The 15,815-nt window shown below is 45.0% G+C and overlaps 1 protein-coding gene across 1 annotated transcript in view; it reads left to right on the top strand.

The window, feature by feature from the left end:
- The window catches only part of LOC140468068 (uncharacterized), an 83,936-nt gene extending 68,405 nt beyond the window's left edge, over positions 1–15,531 (top strand). The window contains exons 20-23 of the mRNA XM_072564254.1: positions 3,707–3,815; positions 7,763–7,883; positions 10,601–10,688; positions 13,951–15,531. Of these exons, the coding sequence (XP_072420355.1) occupies positions 3,707–3,815; positions 7,763–7,883; positions 10,601–10,688; positions 13,951–14,345 (713 nt within the window). The 3' untranslated portion in view covers positions 14,346–15,531. The remainder of the gene's footprint in view (positions 1–3,706; positions 3,816–7,762; positions 7,884–10,600; positions 10,689–13,950) is intronic.
- The last annotated feature ends 284 nt before the right edge of the window (positions 15,532–15,815 follow it).

The raw sequence follows: 15,815 nt of genomic DNA, 5'->3' as shown, positions 1-15,815 counted from the left end.
AATCAACAACTTTGCCATTCACTATTACTTTGCCTTCTACCTGAGAGATATGAAGCGATTAGCAGACACCCTTTCTGCTCAGCTGCTGGTTCACCAGTTCATGGGGCAGTTTTTCGACACCATCGTCCCATACTGGTTGACCCAGCTCAAGTTAATAAAAGTGGACAAAATGCTTTCGTCTGCGGCCAATGTTGGACTCCAGTTGATTGAAAAGGAAGCCAACCTCAGGGATTCATCGGATGGCCTGCTGGAGGAATACCTGGAGCTCTTCATAAAGTTTGGCTACGTCACCCTCTTTTCCAGTGCCTACCCGCTCGCTGGCTCCTTCAGCTTCCTGAACAATGTCTTGGGAATCAAGTTGGAAAGCATGAAGTTTAGCAAGGTTTTACAGAGGCAGTTCCCAGTCCCGTCTGCTAATATAGGGGCCTGGCAGATGGCATTTGAGTATCTCACCACACTGGCGATCATAACCAACTGCGGACTCATAAGCCTGTCACCAGAATTCAGGCAATTATTTTCTGACCTCCCCGACCTCCACTATTTCTTACTCGCTGTGGCAATAGAGCACGGCTTCTTGGGTATGCAGAAGTTTGTTCGCCTGGCCATCCCTGAGGTACCGAGTGATATCGCCAACAAGTTGGAGAGAATTGAGCAAGAATGCAGAAGGGCTATCTTCCATAATGAATCCTGTCGATAAGGTTTTTCAAGATGCAAAAACAAAGACACTCTACCAATGTTAATACTGCCACCTCAAGCCAGTTTTCCTAACTCCTTTTGAATGATGAACAATTTTCACAGCTTTAAAATGTGCAATTCCTTTACCTGAATGTCCAACTGTTGTTCAACAGATTACTAAGTGATCCAACTTATCTAGTAAAGTGAGAGAAAAGGGCTGTGCGTCTCTTGTCTCTATTTTCTCTCTCCCTCCTGCAAGTGCCAAATTAACTATCTCGAAAATAAAAGCAGAAGTTGCTGGAAAAGCTCAGCAGATCTTGCAGCATCTGTGAAGAGAAGTCAGAGTTAATGTTTCAGGTCCGGTGACCCTTCCTCAGGACAGCCTACGCAGTGCTCTTTCAGTTTTTGACTCTCTCAAAGATTTAGCGATGCTGGATCTTCCTCCAGTTTTACACTCCAGGTTTCCACTGGTCGGTTGAGCATGGAAAAGACTTGGCTCTATTGCCAAGCCTAATCCTGTCACTTGCACAGCTAGTCTTTTCCACCAAGTTTTATCCAGTAGCAATCAAGGGAACTCTAATGGAGTTATCCTTCCCCTTAGGTGCCCTGAAATGCTAATCCTAGTTGCATTTTCTCCTTGTTAATACAGGCCAAGCTGGTCAGGGAGATACAGATCAAGACACAAGCTTTTCCTTCGTGGAGAGCAGTTATTGATTTCCACAGTGCCAAGTGTGCTCAAAGACAAGTACATCAATCGTGTGTCTTAACCGTGACAGCAACACTGTTAAAAGTTTGTTAGTGTGATTAACCTGACATTAACACTCCAACTGACATGCAACTCAGACTAACAATCAAAGCTTCTAAGACTTTTGATGCTCTGTCCCAACTTTTTCAACTTCCTTGAGCACGGATGTCATGTGAAGAAAGTCTGGAGTACAGAACGATATGCAAAACCTAATTACCGGGATTAAAACAATTAAAAATGGCAATGTTGTATAGGTGAGGTACATCTTCCCTTCCATAGGTAAATCTAGAGCAATAGAGTAGGGGAATGGGTCTGGGTGCCAGAGTCATAGAGATGTACAGCACAGAAACAGACCCTTCGGTCCAACCCGTCCATGCTATCCCAACCCAATCTAGTCCCACCTGCCAGCACCCGGCCCATATCCCTCCAAACCCTTCCTATTCATACACCCATCCAAATGCCTTTTAAATGTTGTAATTGTATCAGCCTCCACCACATCCTCTGGCAGCTCATTCCATACACGTACCACCCTCTGCATGAAATAGTTGCCCCTTCGGTCTCTTTTATATCTTTCCCCTCTCACCCTAAACCTATGCCCTCTAGTTCTGGACTCCCCGACCCCAGGGAAAAGACTTTGCCTATTTATCCTATCCATGCCTCTCATAATTTTGTAAACCTCTGTAAAGTCACCCCTCAGCCTCTGACGCTTCAGGGAAAACAGCCCCAGCCTGGTCAGCCTCTCCCTGTAGCTCAGATCCTCCAACCCTGGCAACATCCTTGTAAATCTTTTCTGAACCCTTTCAAGTTTCACAACATCTTTCCGATAGGAAGGAGACCAGAATTGCACGCAATATTCCAACAATGGCCTCACCAATGTCCTGTACAGCTGCAACATGACCTCCCAACTCCTATACTTAATATTCTGACCAATAAAAGAAAGCATAACAAACGCCATCTTCACTATTCTATCTACCTGCAACTCCACTTTCAAGGAAACATGAACTTGCATTCCAAGGTCTCTTTGTTCAGCAACACTCCCTAGGACCTTACCATAAAGTGTATAAGTCCTGCTAAGATTTGCTTTCCCAAAATGCAGCACCTCGCATTTATCTGAATTAAACTCCATCTGCCACTTCTCAGCCCATTGGCCCATCTGGTCCAGATCCTGTTGTAATCTGAGGTAACCCTCTTTGCTGTCCACTACACCTCCAATTTTGGTGTCATCTGCAAACTTACTAACTGTACCTCTTACGCTCACATCCAAATCATTTATGTAAATGACAAAAATCCTTGTGGCACTACACTGGTCACAGGCCTCCAGTCTGAAAAACAACACTCCACCACCACCCTCTGTCTTCTACCTTTGAGCCAGTTCTGTATCCAGATGTCTAGTTCTCCCTGTATTCAATGAGATCAGTCTCCCATTGGGAACCTTGTCGAACGCCTTACTGAAGTCCATATAGATCACATCTACTGCTCCGCCCTCATCAATCTTCTTTGGTTACTGTTCGTAGAGTCGGTATGGATGTATTGGGCCAAATGTTCTGTTTCTACACTGTAGAGTTTCTACGATTTCTCTGATATTGGAGGAAGAGGCAAAATTAACTTTACCCGTGATTATCCAATCACTTTTGTGTGACATGACATGTTGAGTGAGAATAATATTTGGAAAATTATGCACTCACCCAAATGTTAGACTGAGTAGGAGTGTAATATAAAGATCAGGTCACTGGGACCTATTTTATGAAGCAACTAGATCTTTGAATGGGAAGATAGTAGAGCTGCAGATAAATGGGCGACAGTATTATCTTAAGTTGAAATAAGGAGTGATTTTCCAAGCAGAAGCATACCAGCACGTAAAAAGGCCCAGCTAGAAACAGGGAAGAATTGAAGTATTTGACAAAGCAGTACCTTGAAGTCCATGGGTCAAGAGGCTTGGACTGAAATGAAGAGATCTTCCCATGAATCAGCGTAGATACAATGGGGGGAATGACCTTAAAATATCTTTGGTAGATTTCATTTGCAGATAATTGAGTTCTTAGGGTCTTGATACAGTCTCAGGCCAGATTTTTTAATAACTGTTAAACTGTTGTTTGATGTTCACTGGACATGATGGTAAGGCTAGAGATACTCTGAACTGGACAGGGTCTATTGTCTTAGTGAAATACTAACACATAACTATGGAGGTCACCGTGACCTCAGGCTCAGCTACGTATTCATGAAACCCCATTGAGACAAAATATTTTCTTCAATGAATTTACTAGCTCAGAATTTGCTATATCCTAGGCCCAGTTGGAGATCCTTTCAACACTACTAACCAGCAAGAAGTGATGGCAGGATTGGATCCTCAAATTCACATGAGTTTCGTGAAGGAAGATCTTCTAATGACCTATAGGTCTGTATCACCTCCCTTGTGCCTTTCCTGGTAAGAGGTGGGCAGCGGACAGTTGGTTCATTGGTTCAACCGGGCAGCTAAATGTAGCCCTGTAGGAGCAAATTGCCGGAAACCGTACAGAAAACAAAACTGCTGGAAATCCCGGCAAGTCAGTCAGCATCCATGGAGAGAGAGCAAGCTAACGTTTGGAGTCTGGCTGACTCTTCATCAGAGCTTTGGTTGCCTTTAGATTCTGGGAGGATGTGAGACAGTTGGATTCTGTCCAAGAGTGCGACGACCGAATTGACACCAACATTTTTTACAAACCCACCAATTCCCACAGTTACCTGGATTACACCTCTTCCCACCCTACCTCCTGCAAAAATGCCATCCCGTATTCGCACTTCTCCTCCTCCACCGTATCTGCCCCCAGAAGGACCAGTTCCACCACAGAACACACTAGATGGCCTCCTTCTTTAAAGACTGCAATTTCCCCTCTCACGTGGTTGAAGATGCCCTCCAACACATCTCGTCACATCCCGCACCTCTGCCCTCAAACCCACCCCTCCAACCGTAACAAGGACAGAACCCTCCCCCCCTCCCCGGTCCTCACCTTTTACCCTACCAACCTTCACATAAACCACATTTTCTGCCACCTCCAAACGACCCCACCACCAGGGATATATTTCCCTCCCCTCCCCTTTCTGCTTTCTGCAAAGACTGTTCCCTCCGTGAATACCTGGTCAAGTCCATGTTCCACAACAACCCACTCTCCCCTCCTGGCACCTTCCCCTGGCACCGCAGGAATTGCAAAACCTGTGCCCACACCTCCTCCCTTACCTCCATCCAAGGCCCTAAAGGAGCCTTCCACATCCATCAAGGTTTGACCTGCACATCCACCAATGTCATTTATTGTATCCGTTGCTCTCAAGGCGGTTTCCTCTACATTGGGGAGACTGGACGCCTCCTCGCAGAGCGCTTTAGGGAACATCTCCGGGACACTCGCATCAATCAACCACACCGCCCCGTGGCCCAACATTTCAACTCCCCCTCCCACTCAGCTGAGGACATGTAGGTCCTGGGCCTCCTTCACCGCCGCTCCCTCACCCGATGCCTGGAGGAAGAATGCCTCATCTTCCGCCTCGGAACACTTCAACCCCAGGGCATCAATGTGGACTTCACCAGTTTCCTCATTTCCCCTCTCCCTACCTTATCCCAGTTCCATCCTTCCAGCTCAGTGTAATCCTCATGATCTGTCTTACCTGCCAATCTTTCTCCCCACTTATCCGCTCCACCCATCCTCTCTGACCTATCACCTTCATCCCCATCTCTATCCACCTATTGTACTCTTAGCCACCTTCTGCCCAGCCCCACCCCCCTCCCATTTATCTCTGCACCCTGGAGGCTCCCCGCCTTCAGTCCTGCTGAAGGGCTTTTGCCCTACTCCTCGGATGCTGTCTGACCTGCTGTGCATTTCCAGCACCACTCTAATCTAGACTCTTCTTCAGAACCACACTCAGCCATGATGGAGTCAGTTTAAGCAGAAACCTTCAGAGTTTAGAGTCCCTCCTACAATTACAAGCCCCAATTATAAAGCATGTTGGTGAGCTCCCTGTGCAACTTGTATATTTCAATAACTTTGCACACATGATAAAAACAGAACTGTAGATGGAATATGAAATGATTAATTTTCTTTTTTACATTAAGCGTTTATAATGTTGACGCCTTGTTAATGCTTCTAAAATAACACATCAAAATGGGAGAATATTTACAAATGAGTTGGAAAATTGGATTGGACATTGTATTACCAAAGATGTCACAGTCATGTTGAAAGCTAGTAATTTAAATTGTGTTCTTTTAATACTTTAAGCAAACGAATGACATTTCTATTTGCTTCAGTCATCTGTATATCAGTCATTAATCAAGTTTACATCTGCACAAGGTTCTGTACAAACACCTTATATTTGTCTTGTAGGAAGTGAACAAAGATTTCTTTACATGAAACGGTAACAGCATGGAAAGTGGCCATTCAGCCTGCCATGTGCGTACTGGCATTATATCACAGCTGCTGAGCTGGTCCATTCCCAGACTTCACTGCAGCTCTGGACTTTTTTTGCTCCTCAGATACCAATCCAGTTCCCTCTTTGAAAAGTCAAAAATGAATTGTCTCCACCATAATCCCAGGCAGTGCATTCCAGATCCTGGCCATTTGTTACACAAAACTATTTTTGCTCGTGTCACCTCTGCTTCTTATGCCAGTTGTCTTAAATTAGTGTCATCAAATCCCTACAGTGCAGATAGAGGCCATTGGGCCCATTAAGACTGCATCAGCTCAGAAGACCATGCCATCCCCATAATCTCACCTAGCCTGCACACTACAGGGTAATTTACCGGCCAGTCCCCCAACCTGCACGGCTTTGGACTGTGGAAGCAAACCAGAGCATCCAGCGGGAACCCACGCACACACGGGGAGAATGTGCAAACTCCACACGGACAGGCATGCAAGGCTGGAATTGAACCCAGGTCCCTGATGCTGTGAGGCAGCAATGCTAATCAGTAAGCATCTGTGCTGCAGTGTCCTCCAGTTCCAACCTTTCTGGCAAGTGGATCAGTTTCTCCTAGTTACTCTAAGCAGGAGGTCCTGTGGATCAACAGTAGTGTCCCTGACTCTGAGCCAGAAGCTCTGGGTTCGAGTCCCATCCTAGAACTTGATGGCCAAGGAAGGTACATTTGTAATAGGTGTAACAGGTTATGTGTCAACCTGTAAATCTTTCCAAAACATGAGAATGGGCACTTGGTGAGAGCAGGAGAGATTCCTGGCTAACCATGTGATGGGGAGAACATGGGAGCCTCTACCATTGATGGGGCAGGGACAAAAATCATGGGCCCTGGTCTGGTCACCCAGCCTGAACATAGTGGTCTCACCCTTGATCCAGGTATACGATGGTGTCTTGGCCCCTGATTACCATTTCCGTTTTGCTACCCTGCCCCGGTCACCCAGCCTGAACATAGTGGTCTCACCCTTGATCCAGGTATACGATGGTGTCTTGGCCCCTGATTAGATTAGATTAGATTAGATTACTCACAGTGTGGAAACAGGCCCTTCGGCCCAACAAGTCCACAGCGCCCCGCCGAAGCGCAACCCACCCATACCCCTACATCTACCCCTTACCTAACACTATGGGCAATTTAGCATGGCCAATTCACCTGACCTGCACATCTTTGGACTGTGGGAGGAAACCGGAGCACCCGGAGGAAACTCACGCAGACACGGGGAGAACGTGCAAACTCCACACAGTCAGTCGCCTGAGGCGGGAATTGAACCCGGGTCTCTGGCGCTGTGAGGCAGCAGTGCTAACCACTGTGCCACCGTGCCGCCCATTCCCGTTTTGCTACCCTGCCCTGGTCACCCAGCCTGAACATAGTGGTCTCACCCTTGATCCAGGTATACGATGGTGTCTTGGCCCCTGATGTACCATTCCCGTTTTGCTACCCTGCCATCATTATCAGTAACTACAGCCTGAATTTAAAGTGTGAGTTTGTCTCTGAGTGAACTGTTTCATCAAAAACACCGTGTCCCTGCTTTTACTTGCAAAGCATACAGCTTCTTGTATTTCCCACATAATTTGGGTAAACAGCATAGCTAGTCACATTTTAGAATTCATGCTCAGGACATAGCAACGCCAGCATTTCATAGAGTCACTGAATCTTACAGTATGGGAGGCTATTCAGCCCACCACAGCTCTGCTTGCTCTTTGGTAGAGCTATCCAATCAGTTCACTTACACTGCTCTTTCTCCATAGACTGGAGATTTTACCAGGGTCTCTCTCCATTTCAGTCCATGTTGGCCAATGTGTTGAAATGTTGTTAGTAGTCCATTTCTGAAACTTCCACACACATTTTTATAGGATTTAATTCTCCGTTACTGTACCTGTGCAGGTCAATAATAAACTTTTTTGTTTGCTTAGGTTAGCAGCGGTGAAGGGTCTGATTGCCCAACGCTTGGACACTATCCCAGCATGCTGGCGTATGATGCACAGTGTAGCAGCTCAACTTCAGCATCTCAATAGACTCAACAAAACCATTCAGGTCAGCCTTGTTCCCTCCCTGAGAAGCAACCTTTCTTTTTGTGCAAGGGAGATCCAAAGGCATTGACAAGCGTATCATCTTACATTTGACAAATGAGTTAATTCCTTTCGATTGGTTTGCCCAGTTTCCTGAAGCTGACTGTGTTTGTGATACTGGAGCATGTTGTGCCAAAACCAAGTAGTCATTCTGTATAATTGATAGAGGTGTACAAGATGTTGAGAGGGATAGTTGGAGTGAATAGCCAGAGACCATTTCCCAGGGCGGAAATGTCTGTCATGAGGGGGCATAATTTTAAGGTAATTGGAGGAAGGTTTAGGGAAAATGTCAGGTAGGTTCGTTACACAGAGAGTGGTGGGTGTGTGGAATGCACTGCCAGCCGTGGTAGGAGATTCAGATACATTAGGGACATTTAAGCAACTCTTGGGTAGGCACATGAGAGATAGTACAATGAAGGGTATGTAGGTTATTGCGATCTTAGAGTATGATAAAAGGCCGGCATAACATCAGGGGCCGAAGGGCCTGTACTATGCTGTACTGTTCTATGTTCTAGTATCAACAGGCCTCCTCCACCAGGACAGCATCCCACTTCTATTAACCAGACCCACCAGACTGAGCCAAAGACAAAGGTACTGCCTTGGATCACAGGATGTATCCAAGTGGTTCCTGTCAGATTCAGTTAAATGCAGTTACAAGAAGACTCAACAACAGCAATTTGCTTAAATATGAACATTTATTGAATATAATAAAGTAAGGAAAAATGAAACAATGAACTGTGAACATTTATTAAGTAATAAATGAAGGTGAGAAAGGAAGGAAAAGAAAGCAATGAGCCTCAAACCCTCCTGCATGTCAGGGACCCCTCGATTAACGGTTGGTTTGGAGGCTGAGATTTGTTCCAGACACCGTTCATGATCCCGGGACGAGGTGAACTCCAATGATTTGGGATGAAACCCTTGGCCTTACACAGTGTAACAAACAGCAAGTACAGAAAAAACAAGTACAGATTCTGCCACACATACAGGAATGTTCACTAGACTCATACTGCTATCGAATATCATCAACAATTTTAGCTCTTCAGCCCCTGCTTATGAGGTACCCTAGTAAGTGTAAGTGTGAACGGTGTGCTCTGGACATTTGGCTCACGTAAAACTGACCATCCCCGTGGTTATTCACACACTTCCTGCAAAGTTAACTGGACTCTGCCTGGCAACGGGAATCCTGGATCAACCTTCCAACTCCCCAACCCCCAGGCAGAAGGCTGACTGGAGTATCCTGAGATCAGCACGTACTGGGTGAGCCAGTACACATCATGGTTGAGTCTCAGATCTTCCAAATCTACAGGGGGACTTTGATCAACATGTCTCGGTTTCCTGTTCTTTAGGGCTCCTGTTCTTTAGGGCTCAGCAGGGCAATCAGTGCAAATTGCTGTTGGGTAATTAACCTTCAGATCGCAGCCCAAGTTTGTGCTTAGTTCCAAAAGATACTCTCAGATATACCAGACTGAGCCTGGATCCTAGAAAGGCTGGATAGGCTGGGACTTTTTCACTGGAATGAAGGAGATTGAGAGGTGACCTGATAGAGGTTTATAAAATCATGAAGGGTCCAGATAAGGGCCCTTTTCCCTAGGATGGAGGATTTCAAGACTAGGGGGCATGTTTTTAAGGTGAGAGGAGAGAGATTTTAAAAAGGCATAAGGGGCAAATTATTTACACTGTGTGGAATGGCCTTCCTGAGTAAGTGGTGGATGTGGGCAGAGTTACAACATTTTAAAGGCACTGAGATAAGTTCATGAATAGGAAGGTTTTGGACGTATGTTGGCCAGGAGCAGGCAGGTGAGACTAGTTTAGTCTGAGATTATGTTCAACATGGACTGGATGGACCGAAGGGTCTGTTTCCATGCTGAGTCACTCTATGACTCTCGAAATTCTAGACATGATCATTGTAAAATCGCTGCGGGCAGGGAACTACTTGTTCCTCATGTAAAACTGAGTGTCCTCCTGGTTAAAAATGGTGACCAAAGAGGGTCAGATGAAAGTTCAGAATCTTCGAATCAAGTTTGGAACAATAATGTTTTTAATAAAGCAAAGTAATAAATTGTGATAAAGTATCACACAAAATAAACTTGGCTTAAAGGTAATGTTTTGTCAACAGTAAAGTCGTTGGAGAGTTCATCATCAAATAGTTCCATGGGATACTTTGCAGGACAAGTTTATAAAATCATGAGGGGGATTAATAGGATAAATAGATAAAGTCTTTTCCCTGGGATAGGGACTCCAGAACTAGAGTGCATAGGTTTAGGGTGAGAGGGGAAAGATATAAAAGAGACCTACGGGGCAACTTTTTCACACAGAGGGTGGTACATGTATGGAATGAGCTGCCAGAGGAAGTGGTGGAGGTTGATACAATTGCAACATTTAAGAGGCATTTGGATGGGGATATGAATAGGAAGGGTTTGGAGGGATATGGGCCGGGTGCTGGCAGGTGGGACTAGATTGGGTTGGGATATCTGGTCGGCGTAGACGGGTTGGACTGAAGGGTTTGTTTCCATGCTGTACATCTCTATGACTCTATTTATTTGTGTTAATCGTGGTACTTACTGACAAATGTTGAAGCAAATATTTAGTGAAGATGGGAATGCCATATGAGTCAGCAATTCTATTTTGAGTTCCATTGAGAGATGAGTTGTCTGATTAACAGGATTTTTATTTTACGTTCAGGAACTCCTATCACTTGAAGCAAGGAATGGCATTAAATCAAGGAAGGTGTCTGCTGACATGCTCAATTCCTCACAGCCCAACCTTTCAGGTAGGTATTTTCCTCATTCTGTTAATGTGTTGTCTGCACCCTGCTTTTTCTCCAAGATGGCAATGTTGGCACTTTCAGCAATGTTCGGCCTCCTGAGCCCGTTCACTCCAGACAAGCCGCATCCTTCTCTTCTCTTGCCTTTTGCTTTCTCTTTTTACTTTTCTTCGTCTTCTGACATTACGAGGAAGCTGAAGGCTGGACTCGGCGGATCGTTGGCTGTGGGGGAGGCAGTGCACAGAGCTGAGACGCTTGGCTGTGGTAGGCCTGAAGCACAGGGACTCCTTCAGGCCCAGGGTACCTTGCAGAGATCCTGGAGCTGCGTTTGAAGACTTCTCGTACAGAAGATGAACTTTATTCATGTCATTTTCTACTCTGAAACTCAAAATGGAGCCAGATTGTGGCACTTTTCTCTGTATCCTTCAAGATATATGTAGCAATAAATAATTCCTAATTGTAACCCTGACCAGGAGGGCTGAGAGTTGACCTGCTTTGCAAACCCACTCTCTCAGTCCTGATATCCTGATCAGCAAGATAAGCACGAGAGCAACCCCATTTACTTATCATCGACTTTAATGGAAAGGTTTGCATTTATATAGTACCTTTCCCCAGTGCGTTTCTTTGCAAATGTACTGATGGCAGCAAAGAAGAAATCACAGCAGCTTCTCAGCACAGATGGAGGTCCCACAAGCAGGAAATCTATTTAAATAATGTTGATGGTTAAGCCCATGAGGAAATCACTAATTAATCTCTTTACGAGGCTCATTGAGAATGTGTCCCCTTGGTAACAGGCAATGGCCTTCCACCTGGAACTCACCACCTATGCCCTTTGTAAAGCAGACTCATGATTTGTCATACTCATAATGGGCTTTGCATTTAAATATGGAGGCAGCTACACAAGTGTTTTAACTGCTGGTGGTTAGTTGTTTAAAGAAAACACAAAAAAAAGGTCACAGGGATTTCGGTGATGGGAAAGTCACTCAGGTGTGTGTGACAACACTTCCGAGTTGAATAAAAAGAAAGAAAATGGAAGCAGACCAATGCTGTTCTTTGGGCAGCTGGTGCAGAGTGGGGTGGGCAGCTCGGAGGACCTCCTCGTGGGTCTGCTCCTAGACCTGGCCAGGTTCATTATAAACAAGTGCATGTGGCAGCGGTCATCTCCGCCTGTCTCTCTTCCAGAGTCACGTTTGTGCCCAGGTGTCATTGGGAAGAGAGCATGCAGTAACCATCAATACTCTCCATGCTGTTAGAGAGAGGTGGGAGTGACAGGAGATACAGTGCCTTATTTCCCCCTCTGACTATATTTTGATTTAGTTCCTTCCATCTCTCCCTACTCTGCTCTCCCCCTCATCTTTGGCCTTAATGAGCTTTGCATGTAAATTATTGGGTTGGAAACATGGGTGATTCACTGGTGATGGTTACTAGACTGAAGAAAATACCAGGGTGATTTGATGCTGGGGAAAAATAAACATTCAATTGTGTATGATGACATTTCTGGATAAAATAAAAGGGAAAGAAAATAACAATACAGTAGAGCTGGGGGCTGTTGTGGTGCACTTGTAGTGTCCCTTCCTCTGAACTAGGAGGCTTGGATTCAAGTCCCACCTGCTTCAAAGGTGTGGACTAACATCTCTGAACAGGTTGATTCAACAATATAATGCAGAGAACTCTGCCCCAGGCTGAGGCTGGTCCATGTCAATCACTAGTAGTGGCTCTATGCTAGTGTTCAACAGCAATTGTTGTGAATGTTTGGTGTTCCTTTGTAGTCAGCTTTCCTGAGTTATTGTACACTGCAATACACCATGTGGCACAGCCAGTTTCTCATGTCTGCTTTCTTTTGGAAAGGAAATACTTTGTATTATTAACAATCCTTACATTCACAAATTTTAAAACAGATATATGTCACACTCTTACAAAATGCTATTTCTTTTCCTCTACTGTATCACCCCTCGTTGCTCATATCTTGAAACTGAGGAAAGGAAATATAAAACTCAAGTCTTCTCTACTATTTGTAAGCTTATTTTTAAATCAACTTCACATTTCCACCCTGTTTCTATATCTCTTAATGTCAAAACCTCCACCTTGTAAATATGCAATGATTAATTGTCTACATTTGAGGTACAGAGAATTATAGAGATATACAGCACGGAAACAGACCATTCGGTCCAACTCATCCAGGCCAACCAGCCAACCAGCCAACCAGATATCCTAAATTAATCTAGTTCCATTTGCCAGTACTTGGCCCATATCCCTCTAAACCATTCCTATTCATATGTCCATCCAGAAGCCTTTTAAATGTTATAATCAACTAGGCGAAAGTGAGGACTGTAGATGCTGGAGATCAGAGTCAAGATCAGAGTGGTGCTGGAAAAGCACAGCAGATTAGGCAGCATCCAAGGAGCAGGCAAATTGACGTTTCGGGCAGGAGCCCATCATCAGGAATGAGGCTGGGAGGGGCCTAACCAATTTCCTGTACAGCTGCAATATGACCTCCCAACCTCTATACTCAATGCACTAGAATTCCAAAAATTCATAGATCTCTGATTGAAAAATTTCTTATCTTCGACCTGACGGGTGATCCCCTTCCCTTGGAGTATGCATCCTATTCTGTCCAACCAGGGAAACATCTCTTCGCACTTACCCTTCAGAAATATTACACACTTCAATAAGGTTACATCTTAATGAAGAGTCATTGAAATATTAGCTTGCTCTCTCTCTCCATGGATGCTGCCTGAGCCGCTGTGATCTCCAGTGTTTTTTTGTTTTCATACAGATTCCAGCATCTGCAGTAATTTGATCCTAAGATCACATCTTGGCCTTACAATCTCCAGGAGATATAGGCCCATCCTACTGAATCTCTGACAGGATTTGACTATCACCCCATAACCTTTACTTTCATAGAATCCCTACAGTGTGGAAACAGCCCAACAAGTCCACACCGACCCTCCAAAGAGTAACCCACTCAGACCCATTCCCCTACTCCCCTACTACACTACATTTACCCCTGACTAATGCCCCTAACCTACACATTTCTGAACACTATGGGCAATTTAGCATGACCAATTCACCTAACCTGCACATTGATTAAAGAATATTAGTGTGAGGAGTAAATTTTTCTTGACTCTCAACTGTTGTTGATCCATATTCAGCTGCTAAAATTTAAGCCAAAGCACAATTGCAGGTTAGCTGTCGGGTCTGTAAAGACTGAGGTAAAGCAAAAACAACTTCTGTCCTTTGCTGAAGCGTTGGTTCTTTTTCATTACAGAGGAGGCACTGCTGAGGTATCAGACACTGCTACAAGTTACACTCAAAAGCCAAAGCTGCCCGGCACCCCGTAACCTGTCGGAGATCGCTCTTACCAGGATCCGGATGGTCAATGTCAGAAACAGCGTCAGTGGTTGCAACCTGCTGAAAGAGGTTGCCGTGATGTGTCAGGCTGTGTCTGACGTTGTCATGTGGGAGCTTCACGCTTTGTGCCCAGAAATGGAACAGCTGCTCCGGTCGCTGGACAAGCAGGCCTGGACGTTGCCAGTGCCCGTCACTTCACCAGCTCCACTGAGGTCAGGGATAGCACACGGTTCAGCAACACCAGAAACCTGGGCAAGCAATGAATCTGCAACAGGTGCCATTACTAACAAGGAAGCCCTAGAAGGCTGGTGACTATTAAAAATGCACATTGTGTAACATTTCTTAAAGGAGCGTCGATGCCAGGAATTTCTGTCTTGAATTCCTCTGTAGCACTACTGAACTGAGTCCAATAGAGGGGTAGAAAATTGGGCCTTCCTTTTCCTATTTTTCTTGAGCCAAGTTTGAACATTTTAATGAACTTAGCTCGGACAACTTTGAGCCTCTATACATCCAAATATATCTGGCACAGTGGTTAGCACTGCTGCCTCACAGCGCGAGAGACCCGGGTTCAATTCCCGCCTCAGGCAATTGTCTGTGTGGAGTTTACACATTCTCCCAGTGTCTGCGTGGATTTCCTCCCACAATCACAAAGATGTGCAGGTTAGGTGAATTGGCTACATTAAATTGTCCGTAGTGTTAGGTGAAGGGGTAAATGTAGAGGAATGGGTCTGGAGGGGTTGCCTTTCAGAGGGTCGGTGTGGACTTGTTGGGCTGAAGAGCCTGTTTCCACACTATAAGTAATCTAATCTAACCTAATCACCAACAAGGAGAAAAGTTAAATTAAAGATTAATGTTACTAAGACTATCAAGCTACTAGTGCCTGGTGCTGCAAGGAGAGGCAGTGACCCAGTGATATTATTGCTGGACTGTTTATCCAGAGACCCAGGTAATGTTCTGGGGACCTGGGTATGAAACCCAGCTCGACAAATGGTGGAACTTGAATTCAACTTTTTAAAAATCTGATCTCAAAGAAAATTAATGACCATGAATTGATTGTCAGAAATACCTATCTGCTTCACTAATGCCGTTGAGGGAAGGAAATCGCCTTCCTTACCTGGTCTGGCCTACATGTGATTCCAGACCCACAGCAACGTGGCTGACTCTTAAATGTCTTCTGGGATGGGCAGTAAATGCAGGCCTAGCCAGCAATGCCCTCATCCGGGGTGGGGGAGAGGAGTGTTTACTAAGCATGATCTTCTTCAGGTGGATGACAGACCAAAAGAGGAGGCAAGTTCCAGGTATGGGTTCCCTAGTACTGGCTGGAGGGTGATTTCTTCACGACTTTATGAAAACAACACATTCCATGCCAACTGACTGGACCCCTATCTGTTACCAGTGAAGCAACTTCACTTGTCATGGCTCCTATACTTATTTGTGTCGAATTAACTAATGGATCATGTCTAAACTGCTGCTTCTTAATAAAGTATCTGAAACTTCTTTATGAACGGTCAACAGGAATTCCAAAATCTTGCAAAGGATGATCTTTGTAATATCCTGTTCACCTTTGTCCAAAGAATTGCATCTTAGTCAATAGCCTGAAGCCTACAAACTGCAGGCTCTAGAAAAAATATATTTCAATAATGATTGGGTTTTTTGACAATGTCCTTTGCGGCAGACAAAAGAACAGAAGGGAACACAGAAGCTGGATACAGAGCAGGCTTGGGTGTTAGGAGAAAACAGTAATGGTTGGTGGGTGTTTTTGCCACTGGGAGGCTGTTTCCA

This window comes from Chiloscyllium punctatum, chromosome 46 (assembly GCF_047496795.1).
Source record: "Chiloscyllium punctatum isolate Juve2018m chromosome 46, sChiPun1.3, whole genome shotgun sequence".
Taxonomy (NCBI): domain Eukaryota; kingdom Metazoa; phylum Chordata; class Chondrichthyes; order Orectolobiformes; family Hemiscylliidae; genus Chiloscyllium; species Chiloscyllium punctatum.
The sequence above is the reverse complement of the archived record's forward strand: the minus strand, read 5'-3'. Positions and strand labels throughout refer to the sequence as shown.